The following is a 27,592-nucleotide window of genomic DNA, read 5'->3' as shown; positions in this document are numbered from 1 at the left end:
TAAATATTCATTCTCTTACCATTATGTGTTTGGCATTGACCAAATATTAAGGTCACTCAGTCAAAATGAGCTTTCAAGAACCAACCAATAAATCAACTCAAACAAATTATTCACTGGTAAATTATCCTTCTTTCTGGTGGTTGTGAGAATGATAGAGAATGGTCTGCTGCTACCATAAACTAGTGTAATAAATAAACAAGATGGCTGGTTGTCAAGGAGTAAAAATTACACTGTTGAAAATGCAATTGGGTTTCAGAGACCTTCATACTTAAACTCTCTGCAGTAAGGAGAAACAGTATTTTATAGTTCAGCCTTGAAGGTCTTTTTTTTAACTGTAATTGAGAATTTAAGACTAATCACCATTAACTGTCATAGCGAAAAAAGAAAATATATCAACAATTAAAGCTTGTATTAAGCAGTAAAATTATATGTTTCATTTAACATGCTACAGGAACACTGTTCAGCTAATGAAGTCGTCTAGCATTGTAGCTAAAACTGAAACTGAAATATTTATTTAGTTGTTGATATGTGGTGTCCATCATTTACATATTAGCACATTAAAATATTCTATTTTAAAAATAAGGTTACAACCAAAGTAGTCAAAATAGAACAGGTAAAACAAATCACCTACAATTTAGCAAATATTTGAATAACCTTTTACTATAGTACAGATAATTCAAATAATTTTGAATCATGATAACTAAAATACAAAAATGTATAGCTTAAAGGTGACAACTCATATCCCCTTGATCAAATACTTATATGCAGGTCGTGGTAAAAGAATATTTTTTGCCCATTTTGGGGGTTACTTTTTTTTTTGCTTTGCTTTGTCTTTTTAGTATGGGTACATCTCAAGTCTGGCCACATCTTTCAGAGTGAAAGTGACAGGGAGACCCAAGTAGTTTCACATCAAAAGAAACAAAACTCAAAAATAACCAACAACCAAATAAGAAGCGGTCCAATATAACAGCAAGAAGTCAAAATGCTCCTGGCTCGTCTGACTGAGAACCTGGGATTTTTGGGAGAGGTTCAACTAGACTTTGTCATGTCTGGCCTGCAGTGGAAATCATTGTAGAACAACTGCAGCTTGTTTTTTCCCCCTGTAATTACATGCTTTGAGATATAACTGCTAAAGAAAGGATTATTAATCTCATCTATTTTCAGACCATTTTCTTTACCTTTTTGCCTTAACTGAAACCTGGCTCTCCCCTATTGGCATTTCTCCCACTGCAGCCCTCTCAGGCGGTAGCTCTTTTTTCTCCCACACCCTTTGTACCACTAGCCATAGAAGAACAATAAGAGGTGTCTCTAAGTCACTGCTCATTCTCTGAAGATTTTAGCTCCTGGCTCAGTCACTCTCTCTTAAAAGAATTACTCCTATCTTAGTTCTTGACAATATCAATATCCATGTAGACATAGTCTGGCCTCTCTTCTCCATAGCCTCTTTTCCTCTATTGATCAGCTACCATACTTCCATGGTCATACCTCAGCTGTACACTGTCATTACCAATATCTGCACTCTTTATATGGTCAAATTTTCAATAATCCCATTTGCTGGTCTTTTCAGCTTATTTTTTCTTAATTCTTTGATTTTGCCAATAAATAAAGTCTATCCATCCTCCTTTATTTATGCTCACCCTCTTTCCCTTTGTATCCTCACATTATTCTATACCCAGTTTAGATACATCAGTCCATCACTATGAATGCTCCTTTGCAGACACTCTCATTTTTCCTTACCTTATCTAGTTCATTACCCTCTCCCAGCAAAACCCTAGCTCTGATTAAATCCAACTCTGCCTGCTTTATGCCTGAATCCCCAGCTGAAGGCTGGAAAAAGATACACAATTATGTTGAATTATCTCATGTAAAATATATTTCTTTTGAGTGCTTAATGCTGCCCAAAAGACTAATCCCATTTTCATAGTTCATTCACTCTACCACCTTCCCAAACAACTATTTTATTGTTTTTTACAATCTAAGGGGACTTGCCAAGAGCTCCCAGTACCACATCTACTCATGTGCCATATGCTCTGCCTTCCTTCACATTTTTATGGGTGGACGACCGCCTTCATAACTAAGGCAACGTCCTCCACCTTATGCTGCTTCTAGTCAAAGAAATCATTCCAGCAATTCTCCTTTCACTCTTCTAAATCAAATCTTCACTCTCCCTCAGATCATTCTCATCAAAATAAAAACATGCTAACCATTCTCAACTCCATGCTTTCCATCTACCATCACCTGTCCCCAATTTATCACTTCCCATTCTCTTTTGAACCCCTCTAATCAGACTATTTCATATACCATTCTACTAAAATTGTTTTTGTTGAGCTCACTAATGACCTCCAAATTGCTAAATCCAGCAGTCAATTCTCAGTCCTAATTTTTCTTAACCGGTGGCGGTATTTGACAGAGTGAATCACTCCTTCCTCTCTGAAAGCGTTTATTCACTTGGCTTCAGGATATCACATTCTCCGGGTTTGTCTCTTACTCTTTATCTGCTCCTTCTTAGTCTCCTCCTCTGATTCCCCTTCGTTTCCCAATTTCTAAATGCAGGAGTGCCCAGAAATCTTAAATCTTTTCTGTCCTCTATCTGCACTCAACCCCTCAGAAATCTCATTTGGGACAGCTCTCAAATTTATATTCCCACACCAAATCTCTCCTCTGTACTCTGGATACAACCACAGTCAGTTCTGCTCTTTAACACTTATTTTGAAAATGCAAATTTACTCCAAAGTGATTGATATTAGGGAACAGTTTGAGCATAAAGCTAACTTAAAAATTGCTTTGACTTATGCAAATTTTGTTCTACCTTGCATGTATGTTTCTCAGGAGAAGAGATTTTAATTTTGTTTTATTTGTTTATTTAGTGGCTGGTTTTATGTTTTTGTTTTTTTGGTCATATAAGTGTACCAGGCATACAGTAGGTGCTCAATGTTTGTTAAATGAATTAATAAATGGGTTCAAGAGATTGTGTAAAGTCTATGGGGGTTATATGCAAAGCTTTTTGTACAAGTGTAATTTTCTGAGGAGAGAGACCATACTTTTCTTCGTATTTTCAAAGGGATTCCTAACTACCCACAAAGGAACAGAGTAATAATATAATTCTAACAATGACCCTTTAGGACGTTTTTCTGACCTTCAGAAGTAGCCTACATTACTTAAAATGCTCATATAGGAATGATAATGCTATAATATTACTTATGGATTCAAAAAATAAACCCAATTATTTAAAAAGAAAATAGAATTTGGAATTTAAAATGACAGTATTGTTATTGCTTTTGGTTTTGCTGGCTTTGTTTAATTTTAAAAATATCTCTTCTTCCTTCCTAGGATATGTCTAAAAACTTGCATAAGAATATAATGTTTTACAGCTGATTTAATTAGCAAAGGATAACAAGAAGTTTGTTGTTACTCCCTGTTATTTACTTCTACAATACTAAGTGTTTATTCTTTTGTAATATCAGTGACTAAAATTTATTTCCCTGGTATACTTCAAGTCCAAGAGCAGAGTCAGTGTCTGTAAGACTTGCCATTGGGCACATAACACAGCACCTTGCAAGTTATAGGTGCTTAATAAATGCTTGGTGAATATCTAAACAAAACAAAAAAAAATATCTCTTCATATTTTTATTACAATGGTATTAAACATTTATGTAGATTTGGACTCAGAAAAGCAACTTGTAAATCATTTATAATTCTACTGTACAATGTTTCTATTTCACAGTATACTACTTGAGGCTCCTTTCTATGTATGAGAATTATTCTTTATAGATGGACAAATCTTTATGTAATACAAATAATAGTTTCCTCTTTTTGTTCTTTGAAAGTTTTAAGTATAATATGCAGTAACAACTGAATTTTTAAAGTGAAAAAATGAGAACTAAAGAAAAGCAAAACAGTCTACAGAAAAAATAAAATAGTTGCTTAAAAGAAATCCTTGCAAAAAATATATTATTCACAGAAGTCTTTAACCCTTTATTTATGCCTATATTGTTCTTATTTTGTAAAATACCATATACTTGGTTACTCAGTTTCTAAGAAATATTCTAGAAATAGAAAATTGTAAGTGGAGAACAGAGTAACTGCTACAGATAGTGACACTCATGACAATAAAAAGAAGAAGCTTGACAAAAGTAGAAAAAATAGAGACTAGCTTAAATATATCAAAAGCAGAGCAATATGAGGCCATTTAGTATGGGCGCAAAATAGACCTAAACAGCTCAATTGCACCCAAGGTCATGGTTTTACACAGCCACTATAATAAAAGTAATAAGAATCACTGAGGGAGAAAAATATTGTTTTGTAGTAGTCTCTGGATTAAGAATCAATCCAGGTAGTCAAAATTTAAAAATAAAAGTAATAAAGTTTCAGGTACTAGAAATATTTGGCTCTTTAGAGTGATCCATTTTCCAAGAATTACTGCTTAAGTTCTATAGTGAAAATATTGGCTTTTATATTGAGAAATACATGTCTACAAATGATCTGATAGTAAGATGTGTGGCTCAAAGAGGAGAAGGAGGGTGCATTTTGTTAATTACAATACTGCCCTTTGTGTTTGGTGAATGGTGACAAACTAGAAGTTTAGGTGAAAGATTTGTATATAGATAAAGGGAAAATAAAGATAATTATTAGGTGGTGTTAGAATTCTGTGGAGAGAGAGATATTCAAACAGGAAAGAACTTAAATAGAAACTGTGGAAATAATTTCCTGTTTTCCTCCTTGTCATCCTTAACCTAGGATGAGCCAACACTTCAGTCAAATGGACCCAGCCCATACTTCATGGAAACCAATCCCAAAGGACAAACTTCTGGGCCAGTCTCGTTTCAAATAACTGAATATTAGGTATACCTCATTCTTGTTGACATCGTAGCCCACATTCTTCTAAACCCTTCTCATGATTGTCCTCTATAGGAAGGGAAGTGCTACATTGCCATAGCTAGTAAGATAGTGGATGACTTTATCTATCCCTTGTTCACAATTAGTTGAACAATTATTCATTTGCTAAAATTACTATAATTCAAAGAAAAATTACCTTTAAGGCTGTTTTGAACTTCTAAAGCTATATCGAGAGCATTAAAGGGCAGAACTGGTTCGTTGGCAATTTGTAAAATCACTTCTCCTGAGAGCTGAAAGAAAAAGAAAAAAACACTAGCATTTAATATTAAGGGTTTTTGTTTGTTTTCCATGATTTCATACACTTTTATACACTTATCTAGAGTAAAAAAACACAGAGGGAAAATTTATTTTTATAAAATCTCTTTTTCTTTTAAAACTTTTTAAAATTTTGTTTTCCTGTAAAGAAAAAAAAAATCCTCAGTATATTTTTCATGTCTCAGAATAGTATAAGGAAATATAATATTTTCTTCCTTTTGGGCTAAAATATTAAGAAATAGCTTCCCTAGTTGAAGGAGTTGTAATATGTAAACTTTAAAACAATTCCTTATAAAACAGTTCAGAATGTCACATGATAAAACAATCAACAACAACTGCAAATCAATAGCTGATTATTGGACCAAGTAAAATTCCAGACAAAATTAATGATCAATTTATTTCATGTAAGATATAATTTAATTTAAAAAAATCCTTTAAAATCCACATACTATTTTCCTTCATGCTTTGCTATATTTGTAATCAGCTTTCCAAAATTTAATACCATTTATATATCTTGGAGATCAATGTTTAAATTAAATTCAAAAAATATAAAAATTTAAATGGCAGCCCCCAAACTCACACCTGGAATTTTCACACATGCATATGTCTCCACCACTGCACTCCAAAACTGTGTCTGAAAACCAGCATATGCACTATAGCTGAACTAGCATCTGCTTAATAGACTGAACAAGTCATATGCATTTTTATACATCTCAAAGGAACTTAGGGCTGGCGGCAAATGACATTGTTACTCCCCGCATCCCCAAGTGATATTTAATATTTACCTAGGCTTAACAAATGTCCCTACATCTCTTATAACACTGAAGCTGGCACACAGGGAAATCTGGCTGTGTTGATGTTATTAATGCACTATGAAATGTTGTTAGTGAATGAAAACATTGTCTCGTGAAACTACACAGGGGAAATTAGCACACTAACTTGAGATGGTAAAGAACACATAAAAGAAATAACTTACAAGGAAAATGTGATGTTAAATATTCAAATCTACATATTTAACAAGGGTCAAATTCCATTTAATATTTAAAAGTTATATTTCCCAGTTGTTTGCACAATTTATATCATGATGAAAGTACAATTCAATTTGGTTCTTCTTCTACATGCTTGAGGAAATGCATTTCTTAGGAGTAGGAAAAGGAAACTCCTCTGAGATCCTTTTATTTCTTTGAGGTATTTTTCTCCCAAATGTAACAACCACTTCTCCCCAAATGTCTAAGGTACTTTTGCAGCGTTTTATCCCCATCATATGATCACAAAAATCCTGCGAAACAATCTACTTTGATTATGCTGTACTTTAGGAAAAAAGCATTGTATACAATATGTTGATATGAATCCTGTTTCTATCCCACTCCACCCCAAGGGAATCATGCAAAGAACAGCAATATTTGGAAATAAATTATTTGTAATAGAAAGGTTTAAAGAAGATTAAGAGGCATTATGGTTTCTTTTTCCAATTTGCCCTGGAGAATAGAAACTATAAAAGATTAAAATGAAAGAATGGGGAGGGAGGAGAAAGGCAACTTCTCTGTGTGTTGCTGAAGAAAATTGTTTTGTTTTGGTTTTCTGAGTCATTTGGCAGCTAGAAAAACTGGAATATAAGCCAGCCACCTTGCTATGTCTCAAAAAGAAGCTGGCAACAAATACTGGGACTTCTAAGGCACCTGGCCCACAATAGAATGTTTCAAGTAAATCAGCTTTATTTGCAGCTTCATAAGCAAGGGGGAGATTTGTATATGCCTTGCCATGCAGTGAGAAGAGATGAGCCATACTGCATACTCTTCTTGCCCATTCTGGAATTCACTCTTATTCAGGCATGCCAAAGTAACTTTCCCTTATATTTATATAAGGCCCCATTCTTTTCAAAATGCTTTATACTCATTTCATTATCTCATTTAATTATCTTGCCAAGCCTACAGGCAGATAGTGGTGGAATTAATCCTGTATTGAAAACATTGAGTATAAACCTTACTGGGTTGTGGTCCAAGATGGCAACATAGGAAGTTCCTAAATTCACCTCCTCCCATAGATACATTGAATCTACAGCTGTACATGAAACAATTCCCTATGAAAAAAAATCCAGAAACCAGCTGAGTGACTCCTACACGTTGGAGGAACAACAAAAAACCCACACTGAAATGAGTAAGAGAGGCTGAGACACACTCTTGCCATAAAACCCACCCCATCACAGTGACATACAATAGGGAAGGAACTCCCAACTCCCAATTTCTCCTTTAGGAGAGAAGGGTTTAGACCCAACATCTAGTACCCCAACTTTTAAGACTTCCACCCAAGGGACAAACCCCCAAAACATCTAGCCCTGAAAGCCAACAGGGCTGTGTCCACAAGATATACAACACTACAGCCAACAAAGAAACAGTTCCTAATGGACTCAAGAGGACTCACTTTGGTTCTCTACCTATAGCTCAGTACAGAGGAAAATGCCCATCTCCCAGCCTTTCCCTGAAAGATAAAAGGTAAACTTGAATCAAAAACAAAAAGTGGAGGAATGTGCTCTTCAACCAAGATGGTGGAGTAGAAGGACGTGCTCTCACTCCCTCTTGCGAGAACACCAGAATCACGACTAGCTGCTGGACAATCATCAAGAGGAAGACACTGGAACTCACCAAAAAAGAAACCCCACATCCAAAGACAAAGGAGAAGCCACAATGAGAAGGTAGGAGGGTTGCAATCACAGTAAAATCAAATCGCATAACTGCTGGGTGGTTGACTCACAGACTGGAGAACACTTATACCACAGAAGTCCACCCACTGGAGTGAAGGTTCTGAGCCCCATGTCAGGTTTCCCAACCTGGGGGTCCGGCAACGGGAGGAGGAATTCCTAGAGAATCAGACTTTGAAGCCTAGTGGGAATTGATTACAACACTTCGACAGGACTAGGGGAAACAGAGACTCCACTCTCGGAGGGACACACAAAGTAGTGTGCACATCAGGACCCAGGGGAAGGAGCAGTGACCCCAGGGGAGACTGAACCAGCCCTACCTGCTAGTGTTGGAGGGTCTACTGCAGAGGCGGGGGGGGGGGCACTATGGCTCACTGAGGGGACAAGGACACTGGCAGTAGAAGTTCTGGGAAGTACTCCTTGGCGTGAGCCCTCCCAGAGTCTGTCATTAGCCCCACCAAAGAGCCCAGGTAGGCTCCAGAGTTGGATTGCCTCAGGCAAAACAACCAACAGGGAGGGAAACCAGCCCCACCCATCAACAGTCAAGTGGATTAAAGTTTTACTGAGCTCTGTTCACCAGGGCAACAGTCAGTTCTACCCACCACCAGTCCCTCCCATCAGGAAACTTGCATAAGCCTCTTAGATAGCCTCATCCACCAGAGGGCAGACAGCAGAAGCAAGAAGAACTACAATCCTGCAGCCTGTGGAACAAAAACCACATTCACAGAAAGAAAGACAAAATGAAAAGTCAGAGAACTACGTACCAGATGAAGGAATAAGATGAAACCCCAGAAAAACAACTAAATGAAGTGGAGAAAGGCAACCTTCCAGAAAAAGATTTCAGAATAATGATAATGAAGATGTTCAAAGACCTCGAAAAAGAATGGATGCAAAGATCGAGAAGATGCAAGAAATGTTTAAAAAAGACCTAGAAGAATTAAAGAACAAACAAACAGAGATGAACAATACAATAACTGAAATGAAAACTACACTAGAAGGAATAAATAGCAGAATACCTGAGGCAGAAGAACGGATAAGTGACCTGGAAGACAGAATGGTGGAATTCACTGCTACAGAATAGAAAAAATAAAAAAGAATGAAAAGAAATGAAGACAGCCCAAGAGACCTCTGAGACAACATTAAACGCAACAACATTCGCATTATAGGGGTCCCAGAAGGAGAAGAGAGAAAGGACCAGAGAAAATATTTGAAGAGATTATACTCGAAAACTTCCCTAACATGGGAAAGGAAACAGCCACCCAAATCCAGGAAGTGCAGCAAGTCCCATACAAGATAAACCCAAGGAGAAACACGCTGAGACACACAGTAATCAAATTGGCAAAAAATAAAGACGAAAAATTATTGAAAACAGCAAGGGAAAAACGAAAAATAACATACAAGGGAACTCCCATAAGGTTAAGAGCTGATTTCTCAGCAGAAACTCTACAGGCCAGAAGGGAGTGGCATGATATACTTAAAGTGATGAAAGGGAAGAACTTACAACCAAGATTACTCTACCGGGCAAGGATCTCATTCAGATTTGATGGAGAAATCAAAAGCTTTACACACAAGCAAAAGCTAAGAGAATTCAGCACCACCAAATCAGCTCTACAACAAATGCTAAAGGAACTTCTCTAAGTGGGAAACACAAGAGAAGAACAGGATCTACAAAAACAAACCCAAAACAATTAAGAAAATGGTCATGGGAACATACATATCGATAATTACCTTAAACGTGAATGGATTAAATGCTCCAACCAAAAGACACAGGCTTGCTGAATGGATACAAAAACAAGACCCATATATATGCTGTCTACAAGAGACCCACTTCAGACCTAGGGACATATACAGACTGAAAGTGAGAGGATGGAAAAAGATATTCCAGGCAAATGGAAATCAAAAGAAAGCTGGAGTAGCTATACTCATATCAGATAAAATAGACTTTAAAATAAAGAATGTTACAAGAGACAAGGAAGGACACTACATAATGATCAAGGGATCAATCTAAGAAGAAGATATAACAATTATAAATATATATGCACCCAACATAGGAGCACCTCAATACATAAGGCAACTGCTAACCGCTCTAAAAGAGGAAATCGACAGTAACACAATAATAGTGGGGGACTTTAACACCTCACTTACACCAATGGACAGATCATCCAAAATGAAAATAAATAAGGAAACAGAAGCTTTAAATGACACAATAGACCAGATAGATTTAATTGATATTTATAGGACATTCCATCCAAAAACAGCACATTACACTTTCTTCTCAAGTGTGCACGGAACATTCTCTAGGATAGATCACATCTTGGGTCACAAATCAAGCCTCAATAACTTTAAGAAAATTGAAATCATATCAAGCATCTTTTCTGACCACAATGCTATGAGATTAGAAATGAATTACAGGGAAAAAAACGTAAAAACCACGAACACATGGAAGCTAAACAATACGTTACTAAACAACCAAGAGATCACTGAAGAAATCAAAGAGGAAATAAAAAAATACCTAAGGACAAATGACAATGAAAACATGATGATCCAAAACCTATGGGATGCAGCAAAAGCAGTTCTAAGAGGGAAGTTTACAGCTATACAAGCCTACCTCAAGAAACAAGAAAAATCTCAAGTAAACAATCAAAACTTACACCTAAAGGAACTAGAGAAAGAAGATCAAACAAAACCCAAAGTTAGCAGAGGGAAAGAAATCATAAAGATCAGAGCAGAAATAAATGAAATAGAAACAAAGAAAACAATAGCAAAGATCAATAAAACGAAAAGCTGGTTCTTTGAGAAGATAAACAAAATTGATAAACCATTAGCCAGACTCATCAAGAAAAAGAGGGAGAGGACTCAAATCAATAAAATTAGAAATGAAAAAGGAGAAGTTACAACAGACACCGCAGAAATACGAAGCATCATAAGAGACTACTACAAGAAACTCTATGCCAATAAAATGGACAACCTGGAAGAAATGGACAAATTTTTAGAAAGGTATAAACTTCCAAGACTGAACCAGGAAGAAACAGAAAATGTGAACAGATCAATCACAAGTAATGAAATTGAAACTGTGATTAAAAATCTTCCAACAAACAAAAGCCCAGGACCAGATGGCTTCACAGGTGGATTCTATTAAACATTTAGAGAACAGCTAACATCCATCCTTCTCAAACTCTTCCAAAAAATTGCCGAGGAAGGAACACTCCCAAACTCATTGTATGAGGCTACCATCACCCTGATACCAAAACCAGACAAGGATACTACAAAAAAGAAATTTACAGACCAATATCACTGATGAAAATAGATGCAAAAATCCTCAACAAAATATTAGTAAACAGAATCCAACAACACTTTAAAAGGATCATACACCATGATCAAGTTGGATTTATCCCAGGGATTCAAGGATTCTTCAATATACACAAATCAATCAATGTGATACACCATATTAACAAATTGAAGAAGAAAAACCATATGATCATCTCAATAGATGCAGAAAAAGCTTTTGACAAAATTCAACACCCATTTATGATAAAAACTCTCCAGAAAGTGGGCATAGAGGGAAACTTCCTCAACATAATAAAGGCCATATAAAACAAACCCATATCAAACATCATTCTCAATGGTGAAAAACTGAAAGCATTTCCTCTAAGATCAGGAACGAGACAAGGATATCCACTCTCACCACTATCATTCAACATATTTTTGGAAGTCCTCGCCACGGCAATCAGAGAAGAAAAAGAAATAAAAGGAATACAAATTGGAAAAGAAGAAGTAAAACTGTCACTGTTTGCAGATGACATGATACTATACATAGAGAATCCTAAAAATGCCACCAGAAAACTACTAGAGTTAATCAATGAATTTGGTAAAGTTGCAGGATACAAAATTAATGCACAGAAATCTCTTGCATTCCTATACACTAATGATGAAAAATCTGAAAGAGAAATTATGGAAACACTCTCATTTACCATTGCAACAAAAAGAATAAAATACCTAGGAATAAACCTACCTAGGGAGACAAAAGACCTGTATGCAGAAAACTATAAGACACTGATGAAAGAAATTAAAGATGATACCAACAGATGGAGAGATATATCATGTTCTTGGATTGGAAGAATCAATATTGTGAAAATGACTACACTACCCAAAGCAATCTACAGATTCAATGCAATCCTTATCAAGTTACCAATGGCATTTTTTACGGAACTAGAACAAATCATCTTAAAATTTGTATGGAGACACAAAAGACCCCGAATAGCCAAAGCAGTCTTGAGGGAAAAAAACGGAGCTGGAGGAATCAGATTCCCTGACTTCAGACTATACTACAAAGCTACAGTAATCAAGAAAATATGGTACTGGCACAAAATCAGAAACACAGATCAATGGAAGAAGATAGAAAGCCCAGAAATAAACCCACACACCTATGGTCAACTAATCTATGACAAAGGAGGCAAAGATATACAATGGAGAAAAGACAGTCTCTTCAATAAGTGGTGCTGAGAAAACTGGACAGCTACATGTAAAAGAATGAAGTTAGAACACTCTGTAACACCATACACAAAAATAAACTCAAAATGGATTCGAGACCTAAATGTTAGACTGGACACTATGAAACTCTTAGAGGAAATCATAGGAAGAACGCTCTTTGACATAAATCACAGCAAGATATTTTTTGATCCACCTCCTAGAGTAATGGAAATAAAAACAAAAATAAACAAATTGGACCTAATGAAACATCAAAGCTTTTGCACAGCAAAGGAAACCATGAACAAGACGAAAAGACAACCCTCAAAATGGGAGAAAATATTTGCAAACAAATCAATGGACAAAGGATTAATCTCCAAAATATATAAACAGTTCATGCAGCTCAATATTAAAGAAACAAACAACCCAATCCAAAACTGGGCAGAAGACCTAAATAGACATTTCTCCTAAGAAGACATACAGATGGCTAAGAAGCACATGAAAAGCTGCTCAACATCACTACTTATTAGAGAAATGCAAATCAAAACTACAATGAGGTATCACCTCACACCAGTTAGAATGGGCATCATCAGAAAATCTACAAACAACAAATGCTGGAGAGGGTGTGGAGAAAAGGGAGCCCTCTTGCACTGTTGGTGGGAATGTAAATTGATATGGCCACTATGGAGAACAGTATGGAGGTTCCTTAGAAAACTAAGAATAGAATTACCATATGATCCAGCAATCCCACTACTGGGCATATACCCAGAGAAAACCGTAATTCCAAAAGACACATGCACCCCAATGTTCATTGCAGCACTATTTAAAATAGCCAGGTCATGGAAGCAACCTAAATGCCCAACAATGGATGAATGGATAAAGAAGAAGTGGTACATATATACAATGGAATATTACTCAGCCATTAAAAGGAACAAAATTGAATCATTTGTTGAGACGTGGATGGACCTAGAGACTGTCATACAGAGTGACGTAAGTCAGAAAGAGAAAAACAAGTATCGTATATTAACGCATGTATGTGGAACCTAGAAAAATGGTACAGATGAACTGGTTTGCAGGACAGAAGTTGAGACACAGAAGTAGAGAACAAACATATGGACACCAAGGGGGGAAAACCACGGAGGGGTGGGGATGGTGGTGTGCTGAATTGGGCGATTGGGATTGACATGCATACACTGATGTGTATAAAATTGATGACTAATAAGTACCTGCAGTATAAAAAAACAAAGAAACAAACAAAAGAACTAATACTAAACTTTCTTTGGGTTATTTGTTTGTATGGAAATATGTTAATATAAATGTTTCAGACATTACATGAAATTTCTATAATCTTATATGTTCTGGTATTATAAGTCATAATTCTAGTTATTACTTTAAAATGTATGTCTCAGAAATAACTAAATTTCTTTGTCAATTGCATTATTATGAACTTTCATCAAATCTTTAACCATGGTCATTTTTAAGTCTTTTGCCATTTACAGACAGTTCTGGGTATACTCTGATGCTTTTGCAAAAATGTTCCTATAAAAGGCTTTCACCTTTAAGGAATTCATGGAAAAGACTCTGACAAGTTCAGGTTTCTGGTAACTGACTATACTGCTGAACTGAATGAATAAGCATTTTCAGAACTCAAATGGAAAACTGATGAATTCATAAAAGTCGTAACAAAAGATCAAGATGAAAAAAAAAATTAATTACATGGGACTGAGTGAACTGATGAGGATGATTATAATTTTTGTGACTTTCTGTTTGAATAATAAAAAAAAAATCCCACAAGGTCTCAGTGGCAAAAAATATACAAATCAATTTTCAATGCAAAGTAAAGGACCTGTTACAGTGGAAGATTACTGGACTGAATGTCAATATTATGACATAGTATTAGTGTCTTTCGTGTTTGGTAACTGCAATCATTGTTGCTTTTGTTGTGGTCATCCATTTATAATGCTTGGTGTCAGTTTATTTATCTCTTGTAAAAATAAAATATAGTTTGTATGTGTGAAAAAAAATGGAGGAATGTGAGAGTAAAAATATAGAACATTGGTATGTTTGAACCTAAGTTATTATCAACTTAAAATGGACTGTTATAAATATAAGATGTTTTATATGAACATAATGCTAACCACAAAGTAACAACATATAATGGGCACACTAAAGATAAAAAGAAAAGAATCTGAGCACACCACTACAGAAAATCAATTCTCAAAGGAAGAGAGCAAAAGAATAAGAAAGGGACAAAAGAATTACAAAAGAGCCAGAAAACAATGAACAGAATGTCAAGAGTAAATCCATACTTACCAATAGTTACTTTAAATGTAATTTGACTAAATTCTGCAAAGAAAAGACATAAAGTGGCTGAATGGATAAAAACACAAGAGATGGTTCAACATGTGCAAATCAATCAATGTGATATACCACATCAACAAAAGAAAAGACAAAAACCACATGATCATCTCAATAGATGCAGAAAAGCATTTGATAAAATCCAACATCCATTCATGATACAACCCCTTATGAAAGTGGGTATAGAGGGAATGTATCTCAAAATAATAAAAGCTATTTATTGCAAACCCAGAGCCAATATAACACTCAATGGTGAAAAGCTGAAAGCCTTCCTGCTAAAATATGGAACAAGACAAGGATGCACACCCTCATGACTTCTCTTCAAAGTAGTATTGGAAGTCTTAGCCACAGCAATCAGACAACAAAAGAAATAAAAGTTATTCAAATTGGTAGGGAAGAGGTAAAATTGTCATGATACGCAGATGACATGATACTATATGTAGAAAACCCTAAAGACTCCACACAAAAACTGCTAGAACTGATAAACGAATTCAGCAAGGTAGCAGGGTACAAGATTAACATACAGAAATTGGTTGCATTTCTTTACACTAACAATCAAATATTAGAAAGGGAATGTAAATAAATAATCCCTTTTAAAATCACATCAAAAAAAAAGTATTTAGGAATAAACCTCACTAAGGAGGTAAAAGAATTATATGTTGAGAACTACAAAACATTAATAAAGGAAGTTGAAGATGATTCAAAGAAATGGAAAGATACCCCATGCTCTTGGATTGGAAGAATTTATATTGTTAAAAAGGCCATATTACCCAAAGCAATCTAAAGATTTAATGCAATACCTGTTAAAATACCCACAACATTTTTCACAGAACTAGAACAAATGATCCTAAAATTTATATGGAACCACAAAAGGCCCAGAATTGCCAAATCTTGAGGAAAAAGAACAAAGCTGGAGGCATAACCCTCCCTGACTTCAGACAATACTACAAAGTTAGAGTAATCAATACAGCATGGTATTGGCACAAAAACAGATATATGGATCAATGGAACAGAATACAGAGCCCAGAAATAAACACACACCTACAGACAATTAATTTTTGCCAAGGAGCCAAGAATATACAATAGGGAAAAGACAGTCTCTTCAGCAAGTGGTGTTGGCAAAGTTGGAGAGCCCCATGTAAATCAATGAAGCAAGGACACACCCTCATGCCATACACAAAAGTAAACTCAAAATGGCTTAAAGACAAATATAAGACAAGGCACCATGAAACTCCTAGAAGAGAATATAGGCAAAATATTCTCTGACATAAATTGTACCAATGTTTTCTTAGGTCAGTCTCCCAAGGCAGTAGAAATAAAAGCAAAAATAAACAAATGGGACCTAATCAAACTTATAAGTTTTGCACAGCAAAGGAAACCATAAATGAAACAAAAAGACAACCTAGAGATTGGGAGAAAATATTTACAAATGATGTGACCAACCAGGGCTTAATTTCCAAAATATACAAACAGCTCATACAATCCAACAACAACAAAAAAACAACCCAATCAAAGAAATGGGCAGAGACCTAAATAGACATTTCTCCAAAGAAGACATACAGTTGGCCAACAGGCACATGTAAAGATGCTCAACATCTCTAATTATTAGAGAAATGCAAATCAGAACAACAATGAGGCACCACCTTATACCAGTCAGAATGGCATTATTAAAAAGTCTACAAGTAACAAATGCTGGAGAGGGTGTGGAAAAAAGGGAACCCTCTTACACTGTTGGTGGGAATGTAAATTTGTACAGCCACTATGGAAAACAGTATGGAGGTTTCCTAAAAATCTAAAAATAGAGCTGCCACATGATCCAGCAATCCCACTCCTGGGCATATACCCAGACAAACCTATAATTTGAAAAGATACATGCACCTCTATGTTCATAGAAACACTATTTACAATAGCCAAGACACGGAAGCAACCTAAGTGTCTATTGACAGATGAATGGATAAAGAAGATGTGGTACATATATACAATGGAATATTATTCAGCCATAAAAAAGAATGAAATAATGCCATTTGCAACAACATGGACACAAATAGAGATTATCATAGTAAGTGAAGCAAGTCAGAAAGAGAAAGACAAGTACCATATATCATTTTTATGTGGAATCTAAAATACAATTCAAATGAACGTATCTATGAAACAAAAACAGACTCACAGACATAGAGGACAGACTTGTGGTTGCCAAGGGGGAGGAGGAATAGAGGAGGGAAGGACGGGGAGTTTGGTATCAACAAATACAAACTATTATATATAGGATGGATAAACAGCAAGGTCTTATTGTATAGCACAGGGAACTATATTCAATATCCTGTGATAAACCATAATGGATAAGAATATGAAAAGGTATATATATATATAAATATAAAACTGATCACTTTGCTGTACAGCAGAAATTAAACACAGCACTGTGCATCAACTATACTTCAATAAAATTTTTTAAAAACCCAAAAAATCACTTCAGTTTTAAGGGTCCACAGAAACTGAAAATGAAGGGATGGACAAAGATATTTCATGCAAATGGAAACCCAAAGAAAGCAGGGGTAGTTATACTTATTTAAGAGAAAACAAATGGGAGACAAAGAAAGTCATTATATAATGATGAGTTAATTTAACAAGAGGATATAACATGTAAATATTTATGCACCCAACATAGGAGCATCTAAATATATAAAGTGAATATTAACAAACCTAAAGGGAGAAATAGACAGCAATTCAAAATAGTAGGGGGAAACAAAAGAAAAAAACAACAACAAAATAGTAAGGGGCTTCTATATCCTAGTTTCAATAATGAATAGATCATTCAGACAGAAAATCCATAAGGAAACATTGGACTTAAACTACACATTAGACAACATGTACCTAATACACATTTACAGAACACTCCATCCAACAACAGCAGAATATACTTTCTTCTCAAGTGCACATGGAATGTTCTCCAGGATAGATAATATGTTAGGTCACAAAACAAGTCTTAATGAATTTGAGAAGTTTGAAACCAATCCAGCATCTTTTCCAACCACAATGGTATGAAACTAGAAATCAATGACAAGAAGAAAACTGGAAAATTCACAGATATGTCAAGATTTGGGGTGGTGAAGTATCTCATTGGCTCAGGAAGCTAAGGTCCATGACACTGGCAACTCTCTGATCCTTGACAGGAAGAACTGGGGGGGTCCTGAGTACCTGCAAGGACTGTTGGGATCCTCAGCAGCAAGAAATCAGGGCAGGTCATGGTGTACACATGCTTGAATGCAGGGTTGGCTGCAGGTGCCTGCATGATGGCAGGGGCTAGCTATAGGCACACCCACATTGGCAAGGGCCTGGAGCAGTGGCAGGGGCTGGGGGCAATTGTGGGTACACAAGCAGCTACAGGACTCATGTCGCTGTAGAGGCTAGTGCACTGTGGTGGGGTCCAGTGACAGAAGCTGGTGTCACAGCATGTAGGTTTGAACTATAGGGGCTATCTGCAGGCACAGGTAGTGGTACAGGCTTGGGTTAGGAGTCAGGACCGGCTCCCGGTACAGGGGCAGCTGTGGGGGCCTTGGTGGTCAGCGTGTACTCATGCGGCTGCAGGGGCTAGCCATGCATGAGCACACAACAGCAGAGGATGGTACTGGGAGTTGGGGTCAGTGGTGTGCAGGTGCACGGCTACACAGGGTCCAGCTGCTTGAATGAGTGGAGGTGTAGGCCAGTGACAGAAGTTGCGATCAGGTCCTTTGTGCAGTGCCCTGAAAGGCTGGGGAAGCTGGTCACTCATTCTGTTCTCTATTTTCCTACAAAGACAACTATCTCTGGCCAGAATGTTCCCTCTTGGCTCTGAGCAGGGCCGGCCTGGGGGATGGAGTGATACAGGCAAAATGTGTTATTTGTGTGTGGTTATTTTCAGGTTATTTTGCTCCACTATGTGCTAAAGCTTCTTAAGTGGACTCCTGAGGTTTCCCAGAGCTATTTTTATTCTGAGATAGCTGTCTAATTGTTGTCTGTGTGGGGAGATGGAGGCTGGTATCTCCTACTCTGCCATCTTGGTGATATCACTCCCCTGAGCTGTCTGAAATTCCATTATAATAACTTCACAAGCACACCATCTGCCTCAAGAACCCTGGGTCCTTTTTTCTTCACTCTTTGCAGACCAACCTACCTATGATCAGAGGGTAAAAGAAGAATACATTAGAATGAAAAAAATTGTTTTACAGAAGTAAAAGTGTTCAAAAAAATAAAAGGATTATACTAAGAAATGAGTTAATGAACACCACAATGCAAAACTTTTCCTCTCTTATTAAATACTACTGATGTCTCTAAAATTACTGGTTTCATAGGTGTTAGGCTGGATCAGGTTGTTGAAAGAAAATAATTACTAATAGAGACTTCTTTTAGATTTTAAGGGTAATAAAGGCAAATCATAGTTATCCCATATAAAAGTTTCACTTTATTCAGCTTGAAATATTTTTGGTTGTATTTAAAGGTTCAAAAGAGTGTTTTCAGAAATTTAATAAAGGGAAACATATATACACACATATACTTTTTTCTTATACTGTGTAAATAACAAACTGTTGCCTTGTTGGAAGGTATTTTTATAGTTTCTGACTTTGTCACAAATCTTTCCCTTACTGACCAGTCTAGAGAGACAAAAAAAAAAAAAAAAATTATTTACTGAACTCTGAATGTATAACTAGGGTCATCCTCCACCCACCCCCTCCAACTCACTTATTGTATCTCATTGACCAGTATGATGACTGTATTGGCAATAAACATATTAGATGAATTTACTAGTTAATACACGAATACTGCAATTAGACATAAATAGGTTCACTAAAGCAAAACCATAGATTACCATGGTTCCATAATGTAATTTCTTTTTAGTTACAAGCAGAGACACTCAGTAAACGTGTGGTTTGTTCCATTTTTATCATTCCAAATTAAAGTAACCATAGTTTATACCTCATCCCTAAGCTGTTAAGTTAAATTATCATTGTGGGATTGTTACTATGTCCTTAGTCAGACTTAAAATGCGGTATCGCCGCACTCTAGAAGGTAGCGCTGTGAGATAATCTTAACACCTGTTTTATAGGTTAGTATGAGAAAGAAATTGAGAGAGACTGGATCGCTATGGCATGGTGTGACATAATATGACAAATAGTAGATGAATCATGAACCATCCCACTAGTAGTTATTGAGCCTTTATTGTGTGATCATCATTGTGCTGAGGGAGAAAAGAGAAATATGAAACAGTTTCTCCTCTTAGGACTTACTTTTCTGTTAGAGACAAGTCTTGCCACTTTTACACAATGGGAAAAAGAAATTAACAGTACAAAATTAGAACACATGAATCTTTTGTTTTCCTAGAAATCACCATTTTCTACTCCACTTTTAACACACCATGGGCTTATCAAACATGCATATTTTTTGGGCTCAAGCATCTAGAGTGTAAAAGGAGAAAGATATTCCAGACATGGGGAACAAAATGATCAAAAAACCCTGGGGTAGAAAGAAGCATAGACTTTTTAGAGAAACACGAAACAACCGATGTGAGTGAAGTGGAGTTCTTGGTTAGTGGGAAGGAATTTTGCATGTGGGACAGGGAGTCAGAAAACCCTAAAACTCAGCCGAGGCATATGGTCATGATTCAGTGATCTGCAGGGAGTCCTGCCCCCTTCCCTCTGTTTTCAGAGCAGAGGCAACATCTGATAAATTATGGCCTGCTGAGAGTCTTCATGATGTGATTTTGTGGTGCATGGTGCCCTTCAGGCTGTTATGTTCATCCTGAAGTGACCTGACTCTGTTTTATGTCCCTTTATGGTATAGTAGAAAACCCCCTATTTAGCAAAAAATGCCCTGTGGATAAAAAACTTCAGGGTAGCCAACCATGGGCAGGGGAACTCAGTGGATCTCTCTGGAGATGAGCAGAGCTTCCCAGTCTCTAGGACCCCTTTCCAGAGCTGGGATGTCAGTAGGGGAGAGGAAGCAAGGACATACTCCTGACATACCCAGCCAGTTTAACCAGCAAAAGGAGAAATTAAATGGTACTACACAAAATTAATGCACAAAATCTACATACCTCTAATATGGCTAAAGTTTAGTATTAGGACTCTAATTATGTCTCATCTGGAATACTCCACAAACTCCCTAGTTGATCTAAATGTCTCCTGTAACCCATTCTCTACATTATAGCTAGAGCTATGCAGTTAATTATTCAAAATATATTTCTCATGCACCTCCCAAAGTACAGAATTGTCTGTGCCACTTCCTTTCTATTGCTCCTTTTTAGCTTTGAGAAAATTGATGGTATCCAATGCTCAACTCAAAAACCTATAATCTGGCAAGTCTATTTATGGAAAAAATGACTTGAAAATAAAACTTTCTTAGAAAATCAAGGAATTATATATCCCCACAAAAAGTATCACTTCATATCAAACCCACACATCACAGAAACCAGTGAGCAAAACTTAAATGCTACAACTGCTCCCTCAGCCCTAACAGGGTCTGCCCTGTGAAGGTTGCATATGGAAGTGGAAACACACAATCACCTTGGAAGAAACTTCCAGTTGTTGCCAAATAATTTAATTTTTATTTTATATTGGGATATAGTTGATTTACAACATTATGTTAGTTTCAGGTGTACAGCAAAGTGGTTCAGTTATATATATACATATATCCATTCTTTTTCAGGTTCTTTTACCATATAGGTGATTACAGAAGACTGAGTAGACTTCCCTGTGCTGTATAATAGGTTCTTGTTGATTTTCTATTTTATATATAGAAGTGTGTATATGTTAATCCCACAATCCTAATTTATCTTGAGGGCTCCTTTCTGTGGAGTTTTTTTTTTTTTAATTAATTTATTTTATTTATTTATTTTTGGCTGTGTTGGGTCTTTGTTGCTGCGTGCTGGCTTTCTCTATTTGCGGCAAGCGGGGTCTACTCTTCCTTGCAGTGTGTGGGCTTCTCATTGTGGTGGCTTCTTTTGTTGTGGAGCACGGGCTCTAGGCGCATGGGTTTCAGTAGTTGTGGCTTGTGGGCTCTAGAACGCAGGCTCCGTAGTTGTGGCGCATGGGCTTAGTTGCTCCGCGGCATGTGGGATCTTCCCAGACCAGGGATTGAACTCGTGTCCCCTACATCGGCAGGCGGATTCTTAACCACTGAGACACCAGGGAAGTCCCGCTGTAGAGTTTTGATGAGATGTTTAGAAGGCCTTGCCAAAGACCTTGTTTCCACTGTTCTGCACACACATTTGTGAAGCTCAATAGTAGGGGGGAGAAAAAGATGGGAATATTGTTACAGAATCCCTAAGCTTCCAAGAAAGAAATGGTTCAAGACCCCACCCTTTCCTTCTTAAGATTTCAGAGATATTAGACTAGTTTTGATGGGCTGAGGTAGTCTCAAATGAAATTTACTGATAGCAAAGGTTTTGAAAAATCAATGAAGAATTCCAAAAGCTACTGAGAGGAAAATTCATTTTAAGGAGAAGAACGATTTTAATCAAGGAAAATATATGGGATATTTCATTCCTAAAATTTGTGGCTTTTCTTACGAACTCCTTGTGACTGATCCTGTCTGGCCTATGCGCCTAGTGCAGAAACAGTACATGTGAACGTAAAGACCTATGTTAGCAAGAGTGGTAAACTTGGAGACCCAACATCGTTGTGCAGTGGAACACCCATGGCTCTGGATACCACAGGAAGAGAGAGTCCTTTTCTCTCCAGCACCCTGAGAACTACTTTTTCAGTCACCACCATGTCTCCTACAGCTGCCGAGGGCTGAGCAAGAATTCTGGGACACGAGATTTGGGGGCTGATACGTGTTTTCACTGCAAAGCTGCTGCAGCTGAACGACCATGCAAAAGCTCGCTGAATCCTTGGATATGGTGGCAAATTGATGGAATATGAATTAAAGACAGGAGGTATATAGGTGGTATGTCTCCACAGCGATTTAATTTGATGATTAAAGGCATGTCCCCCTAATTTGTCTCCTAAACAGATAAAGGTATATTTTTTACAAAGGCACACTAACCACCTGTGAATGCCAGGGCATTAAAGAACCAAGAAGGCCGCCTCTGCTAGCAAGAAACTAATTGACGAGTAGTACAAATTCCCTGATTCTATCCTCCTTTCCAACCTCTGCTCCTGCTGGAAGCCCATCCCCTCTCTGTGTTCTCAGTCTAAACTCTGACCACACAAGTTTATCATGAGCCTTACTTTGGCTTCCCCCAGAAATTTTGTTTGACACAAAATTTGAGTACAAGTAGTTCACTGAGAGGTGAGGGTAACAGAATGAGGAGAGACAAGAAATGGAAGACGGCCTATAGAAGGCATTTGGTCAAATCACCTACCACTGTGGGTGACCAGAGCTTAACCCTGTTGGGGCAAACCTGAGAGCCAGTATAAATTAGGTTCCTCAGAATCTTCTCTTAAAAAGAGTAAGGGATCTGGGTCTTGTTTCCCCAGCTCCCATTAGTCATTGGATGAGGGCTGCTTCATGGAGTTGTTAAATCTTTAACCATCTGGACTGTTGTCCATGGATGAAGAGAACCTTAGGCAAAGAAATGGAAATCTATTGCTAAAATAGAATGCTTACTTCCTATTCCCAGACCACAAAGTATCTGATATAATTTTTTTTAATGTTAAGATATCTTTTCTCTTTCAGTGACTGTTATCACCCATTTGTTATTAAATTGTAGCAGAGAAAACATATTTACAGATTAACTTGGAAATAATCAAGTTACTAGTATTTTTAGTGATTATTCTTTAGTGCATTTAGTCATAGTTTTGACTCTATAACCAGTTGTATTTTATGTTAGTTGTGTTGTTCTTAGAGAGGGACCACTGTATATTGATATGACTTAGCTCACTGAAAAAAGACGCTTTAAGATACCAACTTTTATTTTATACCATGTTTAGTAGTAATTTGCAAAGAGCTATATGTATGTGCTGACTGACAAAGTAAAAATTAAGTATCTTTATTATATTTCACTAATAAGTAACTTCAGCACAGTATTAATAATAATAATAACAATAGCAGGTAACATTTATGAGCTCTTGCCATGTGTCAGGCATTATTCTAAATTGTTTACATGAATTAATTCATTTAATTCTCACAATAGCCTTATTCTGTTTTACAGATGAGAAAACAGAGGATTGCTCAGTTAAGTAACTTTCCCAAGGCCACTTAGGTAGTACTTGGTAATTCTGAGATTTGAGGCCAAACATTCTGGCTGCAGAATATGGACTCTTACACTAAATTGCATTTTTTTTTTCTTTCTTTTCCAATCCCTCCAAACTAGGAGGGATTCAACAAGTTAACAAATCAGGAATACAAGTGGCCAACGAGACAACATTTACCCAACCTGAATACATGATTCTAAGAAATAATCATTGGCTGATTATACCTACCAGGCATACTTAAAATCAAGACCACAAGTAAGACTATCAGGAATTATAACTTTCGACACTTGTCAATTCTCATGCTTTCCTGAGCCTAGAAAACTGGATGTAGAGATGTATGAAATAAAAAATTTTTTCTGAGATGCCCTTAGCAAATTAAATATTTTCTCATTTTTCTTACAATAAACAGCATTGATTAGATAAGCATCAAACGCAACTGGAAGAGTGAGGGTAATAAACAAGGAGGATCAGCTCGTATGCATAATGAATGGTATCTATCTTAGGAGACTGTAAGTTATTATTACTTACAGTAATAATAATAATAACTGTAAGTTATTATTACTCCAACTTTGAGTTCTTTGAACAAGGCTTAGGGAAATACTTTAAAACTAACATGAACACTTACCAAACGGTTATCTGTGATACCCCATCCATCCATATTCATACAGCTTGAAGGCATTTCTAGTATTAAATCAATATTTACTGGGCATTGCTAATATGTCAGAGACTATGTTAGCTGCTGGGGATTTTCAGGCTTTTCTCATGAGAGGAAATAGATATTGACTATAATTATTTAATAGTTAAATGCTATATGGTATTCAGGGATGCTAATGCATCTGAGGGAATCGGGAAAGGCTTCCTTGGGAAAATTCCTTCTGTGGGGAAGGCACTGTGCTGGACTGTATACTCTATAGGAAAAATCAAAAGCAGATTTGATGCAAAGCATGTGCTGTACCATCAGCTTACACAGGGTTGCTTAGTTGAATTTTACATATCTTCACCATAATAATAAAATTAAAATGTTAAAAAATATATTTTATTGTTTATCTTGCGTATATTTCATGAAAGTTTCTTTGAAAGAAAAATTCACCTCTTTGGGTAGGCAGAGCTAGCTACCCTCCCTCAGCTCTCCCCACGTCCCTAACACAACAGAAATCAAATTCTCCGTTGTTGCAGGTAACGTTAACAGCTCTGGCGTGGCAAACAGGGTAGGGGTTGTTTATTTTTAAAAGGGTAATTGTATGTTTACTAAATCATGCACTTGGTAAATTATCCAAAGTAATTAATCACGGGGAGAAAGATTAGAGAATTGATTTAGCAGAGTTTGTAATAATGCAAAAGAAACATACATCAAATATACATAATGCAATAAGACAGAGAGGCCAATGGTTTCCTATTTATGGCTTCTTTTTAGAGATTGCCTTTTCAGAGCATAATGCTGGATATCTGTACGTGCAAAATAATGTGGTTTTAGTTTGCTCTTTAAGAATTTAATAAAACAGTGCTTCAGTAAATGATAAAGACAGCATTTCTTCTTAACATCCAATCATTAAACAAAGGATATTTTGGTGGTAATGGATTCAACCCCGTATGAAGTCAATTATTTAGTTAATAGATTAATATTATCATTTTGATATAAATTAATATAATCACTTCCTTCTGTATGTTCTAGTTAAAAAAAAGGCAACAAAAAGTAAAGTAAACCTCCATTCTACTATAGATTTGAACATTGGGTAAAATTTTACTTTTCTAAAAATAGTATTTTTAGAATATTGTTCTATTTTTTTCACAAAAATATTAACATAGAAATATAATGACATCATGTTTCTATAATGTAGAGTCAATAAGGGCAATAGAGAAAGGTAGAGATACAAGAATGAAAAAATAAACCAATTATTCTTTTGAACTTGCCGTTTCTACTTAGAGATGCTTTGAATGATGGCCAAAATATATGTGACCCTTACTGTATGCAAGTATATTATTAATGCAGTTTCTTTTCTGGCTGTAAATGCAATAAATGTTGTTGTAGACTACATCCTACAGAGTGAGACTTGACATTTTAAAAATAGTGAAAAAAATAGTAAAAAAAACCCCACAATAGCTTTAGATCCTTTGATTTGTGATTATACTCCTGATAAGTTTCTCATGCCAACCTTCTCTGAACTAGACGCTACTGTTCAGTTGAATCCAAATATATATATATGTATCAATAAATAAGGACTTGCACAAAGAGAGAACACAGTCTAGTTCTAGAATTTCCATGATTTTTCTCTCCTTCTTTGCAAGACAGGACTCTTACAGTTCCTTGATTCTCAAACATCCCAGGATGCCCCCCAGAACAACATAGACCAACAATTCAAGAATTTTTTAATATTATTATCGTTAACCAGGGTGATATGATCCTTGATTTTATAATTAATTAATTCTAGAACACTTTATCTTAGAGATATTTATTTTGAAGAAGTGCTTATATAAAGCACCTATAATTCAAGAGTCCTGGAGTAAGTGCTAACAATGTGAAGCAGTTCTTGTAGTCAAGGGGTTTATGGGTTGGAAGCCAAGATATTAGCAAAGAAAAACAAAAAGAGCATTCCAGGTGATATATCCAAAAGGTCAAATGAGTAAAGCAGTGACAAGAAAAAACAGTGATCATTATGGACAGCAAGAGCCCAAGAACACTTCTTGGAGATTTCACTTCTTTTGGACCTTAAGGAAGTAGACAATTTAGAGAGGTAGGGAAATCTGAAGGCAGCACTCTCAGAAAGATGAAAAGGCAAATGCAAGTTCTGATTCCAAATACTACATCAGTTTTGATGGAAAGAGGATTCTTTTAAAGGAGAAAAGGAAAATAAGGTTGGAGAAGAAGACTATATCGTAAGAGATCTCTGTTCTTGTTAATGGGTTCCTTATAAAGGAGAAAGATATTCCATTTACACTGAGATGTCTTGACAAGTTAAAAAACAAAAAAAGCTTTTTTTTAAAGCAACAATATATGATTAATAATAAATTAATCTGGAAAAAAGCGGATACCATTCTAAAGCCTGATCTGGAAAGGTAAAAATAAGGTTTTCATTTCTTCATTTCATCTGATAATTGGTAATTTGTGTTTCCATGTTGCCACCATCACCTAAGATCATAGTATTGGAATGTATGTTGTTAAAAACATGATGACCTTCAATTTGGAATGTATAGATTTATTCCTTGCACCTCTATGGGTCTTGGTTCCCTTATCTGCAGGACCTTATTCTCTTGAATTTTAAAGGTCGTGGTTGGTTATTGAGGGGTACTGAAAGTATTGAGAGATTTAATCCAATAACAAAAGTTTGGGGCTGTCTAAAGAGCTTACTGTGGCTATTCTGTAGAACCTGAAGTGGATTTTAACCAACCATCATGTTTGCCATGACAAACTCCATGTTTTGTGGGCAGCTCACTTTCATAGATGCTGTGAACTTATTAGGGTACCAGGGACTGAAAGCTCCTACCATGGCTAGGCACGAAAATAACCACTTGCATAAGTTGTCTCACAACAGGAGGTCAACACAGAACTGACAAGCTGCTTCCAAAACCAACCAGAAGAATTTGGGAGGGGCCAAAAAGAGGGAGGAGACGCCAGCCCATAATATGTCCGGCCAACCTCCTAGAAACCCTCGCTCTGTAACCCATCTTGAATGAGAGATGTGCACGTTACCAGGAAGGGCCCTGAGTCAAACCAAATATAGGCATGAGTAAGATGAATGGCCAGAGACAA

At 36.4% G+C, this 27,592-nt stretch overlaps 1 protein-coding gene across 10 annotated transcripts in view; it reads right to left on the bottom strand.

The window, feature by feature from the left end:
• NAALADL2 (N-acetylated alpha-linked acidic dipeptidase like 2) overlaps positions 1 to 27,592 on the bottom strand; it is a 1,495,600-nt gene that overhangs the window by 97,661 nt on the left and 1,370,347 nt on the right. For all 10 annotated transcript variants that reach the window (XM_059922024.1, XM_059922026.1, XM_059922019.1 and 7 more), the window contains one exon: positions 5,033 to 5,126. In XM_059922024.1, coding sequence (XP_059778007.1) covers positions 5,033 to 5,126 — 94 coding nt within the window. The remainder of the gene's footprint in view (positions 1 to 5,032; positions 5,127 to 27,592) is intronic.

The sequence above is a fragment of the Balaenoptera ricei genome, chromosome 4 (assembly GCF_028023285.1).
Source record: "Balaenoptera ricei isolate mBalRic1 chromosome 4, mBalRic1.hap2, whole genome shotgun sequence".
NCBI classification, from domain to species: domain Eukaryota; kingdom Metazoa; phylum Chordata; class Mammalia; order Artiodactyla; family Balaenopteridae; genus Balaenoptera; species Balaenoptera ricei.
This window is presented reverse-complemented; position numbering and strand designations above follow the sequence as displayed.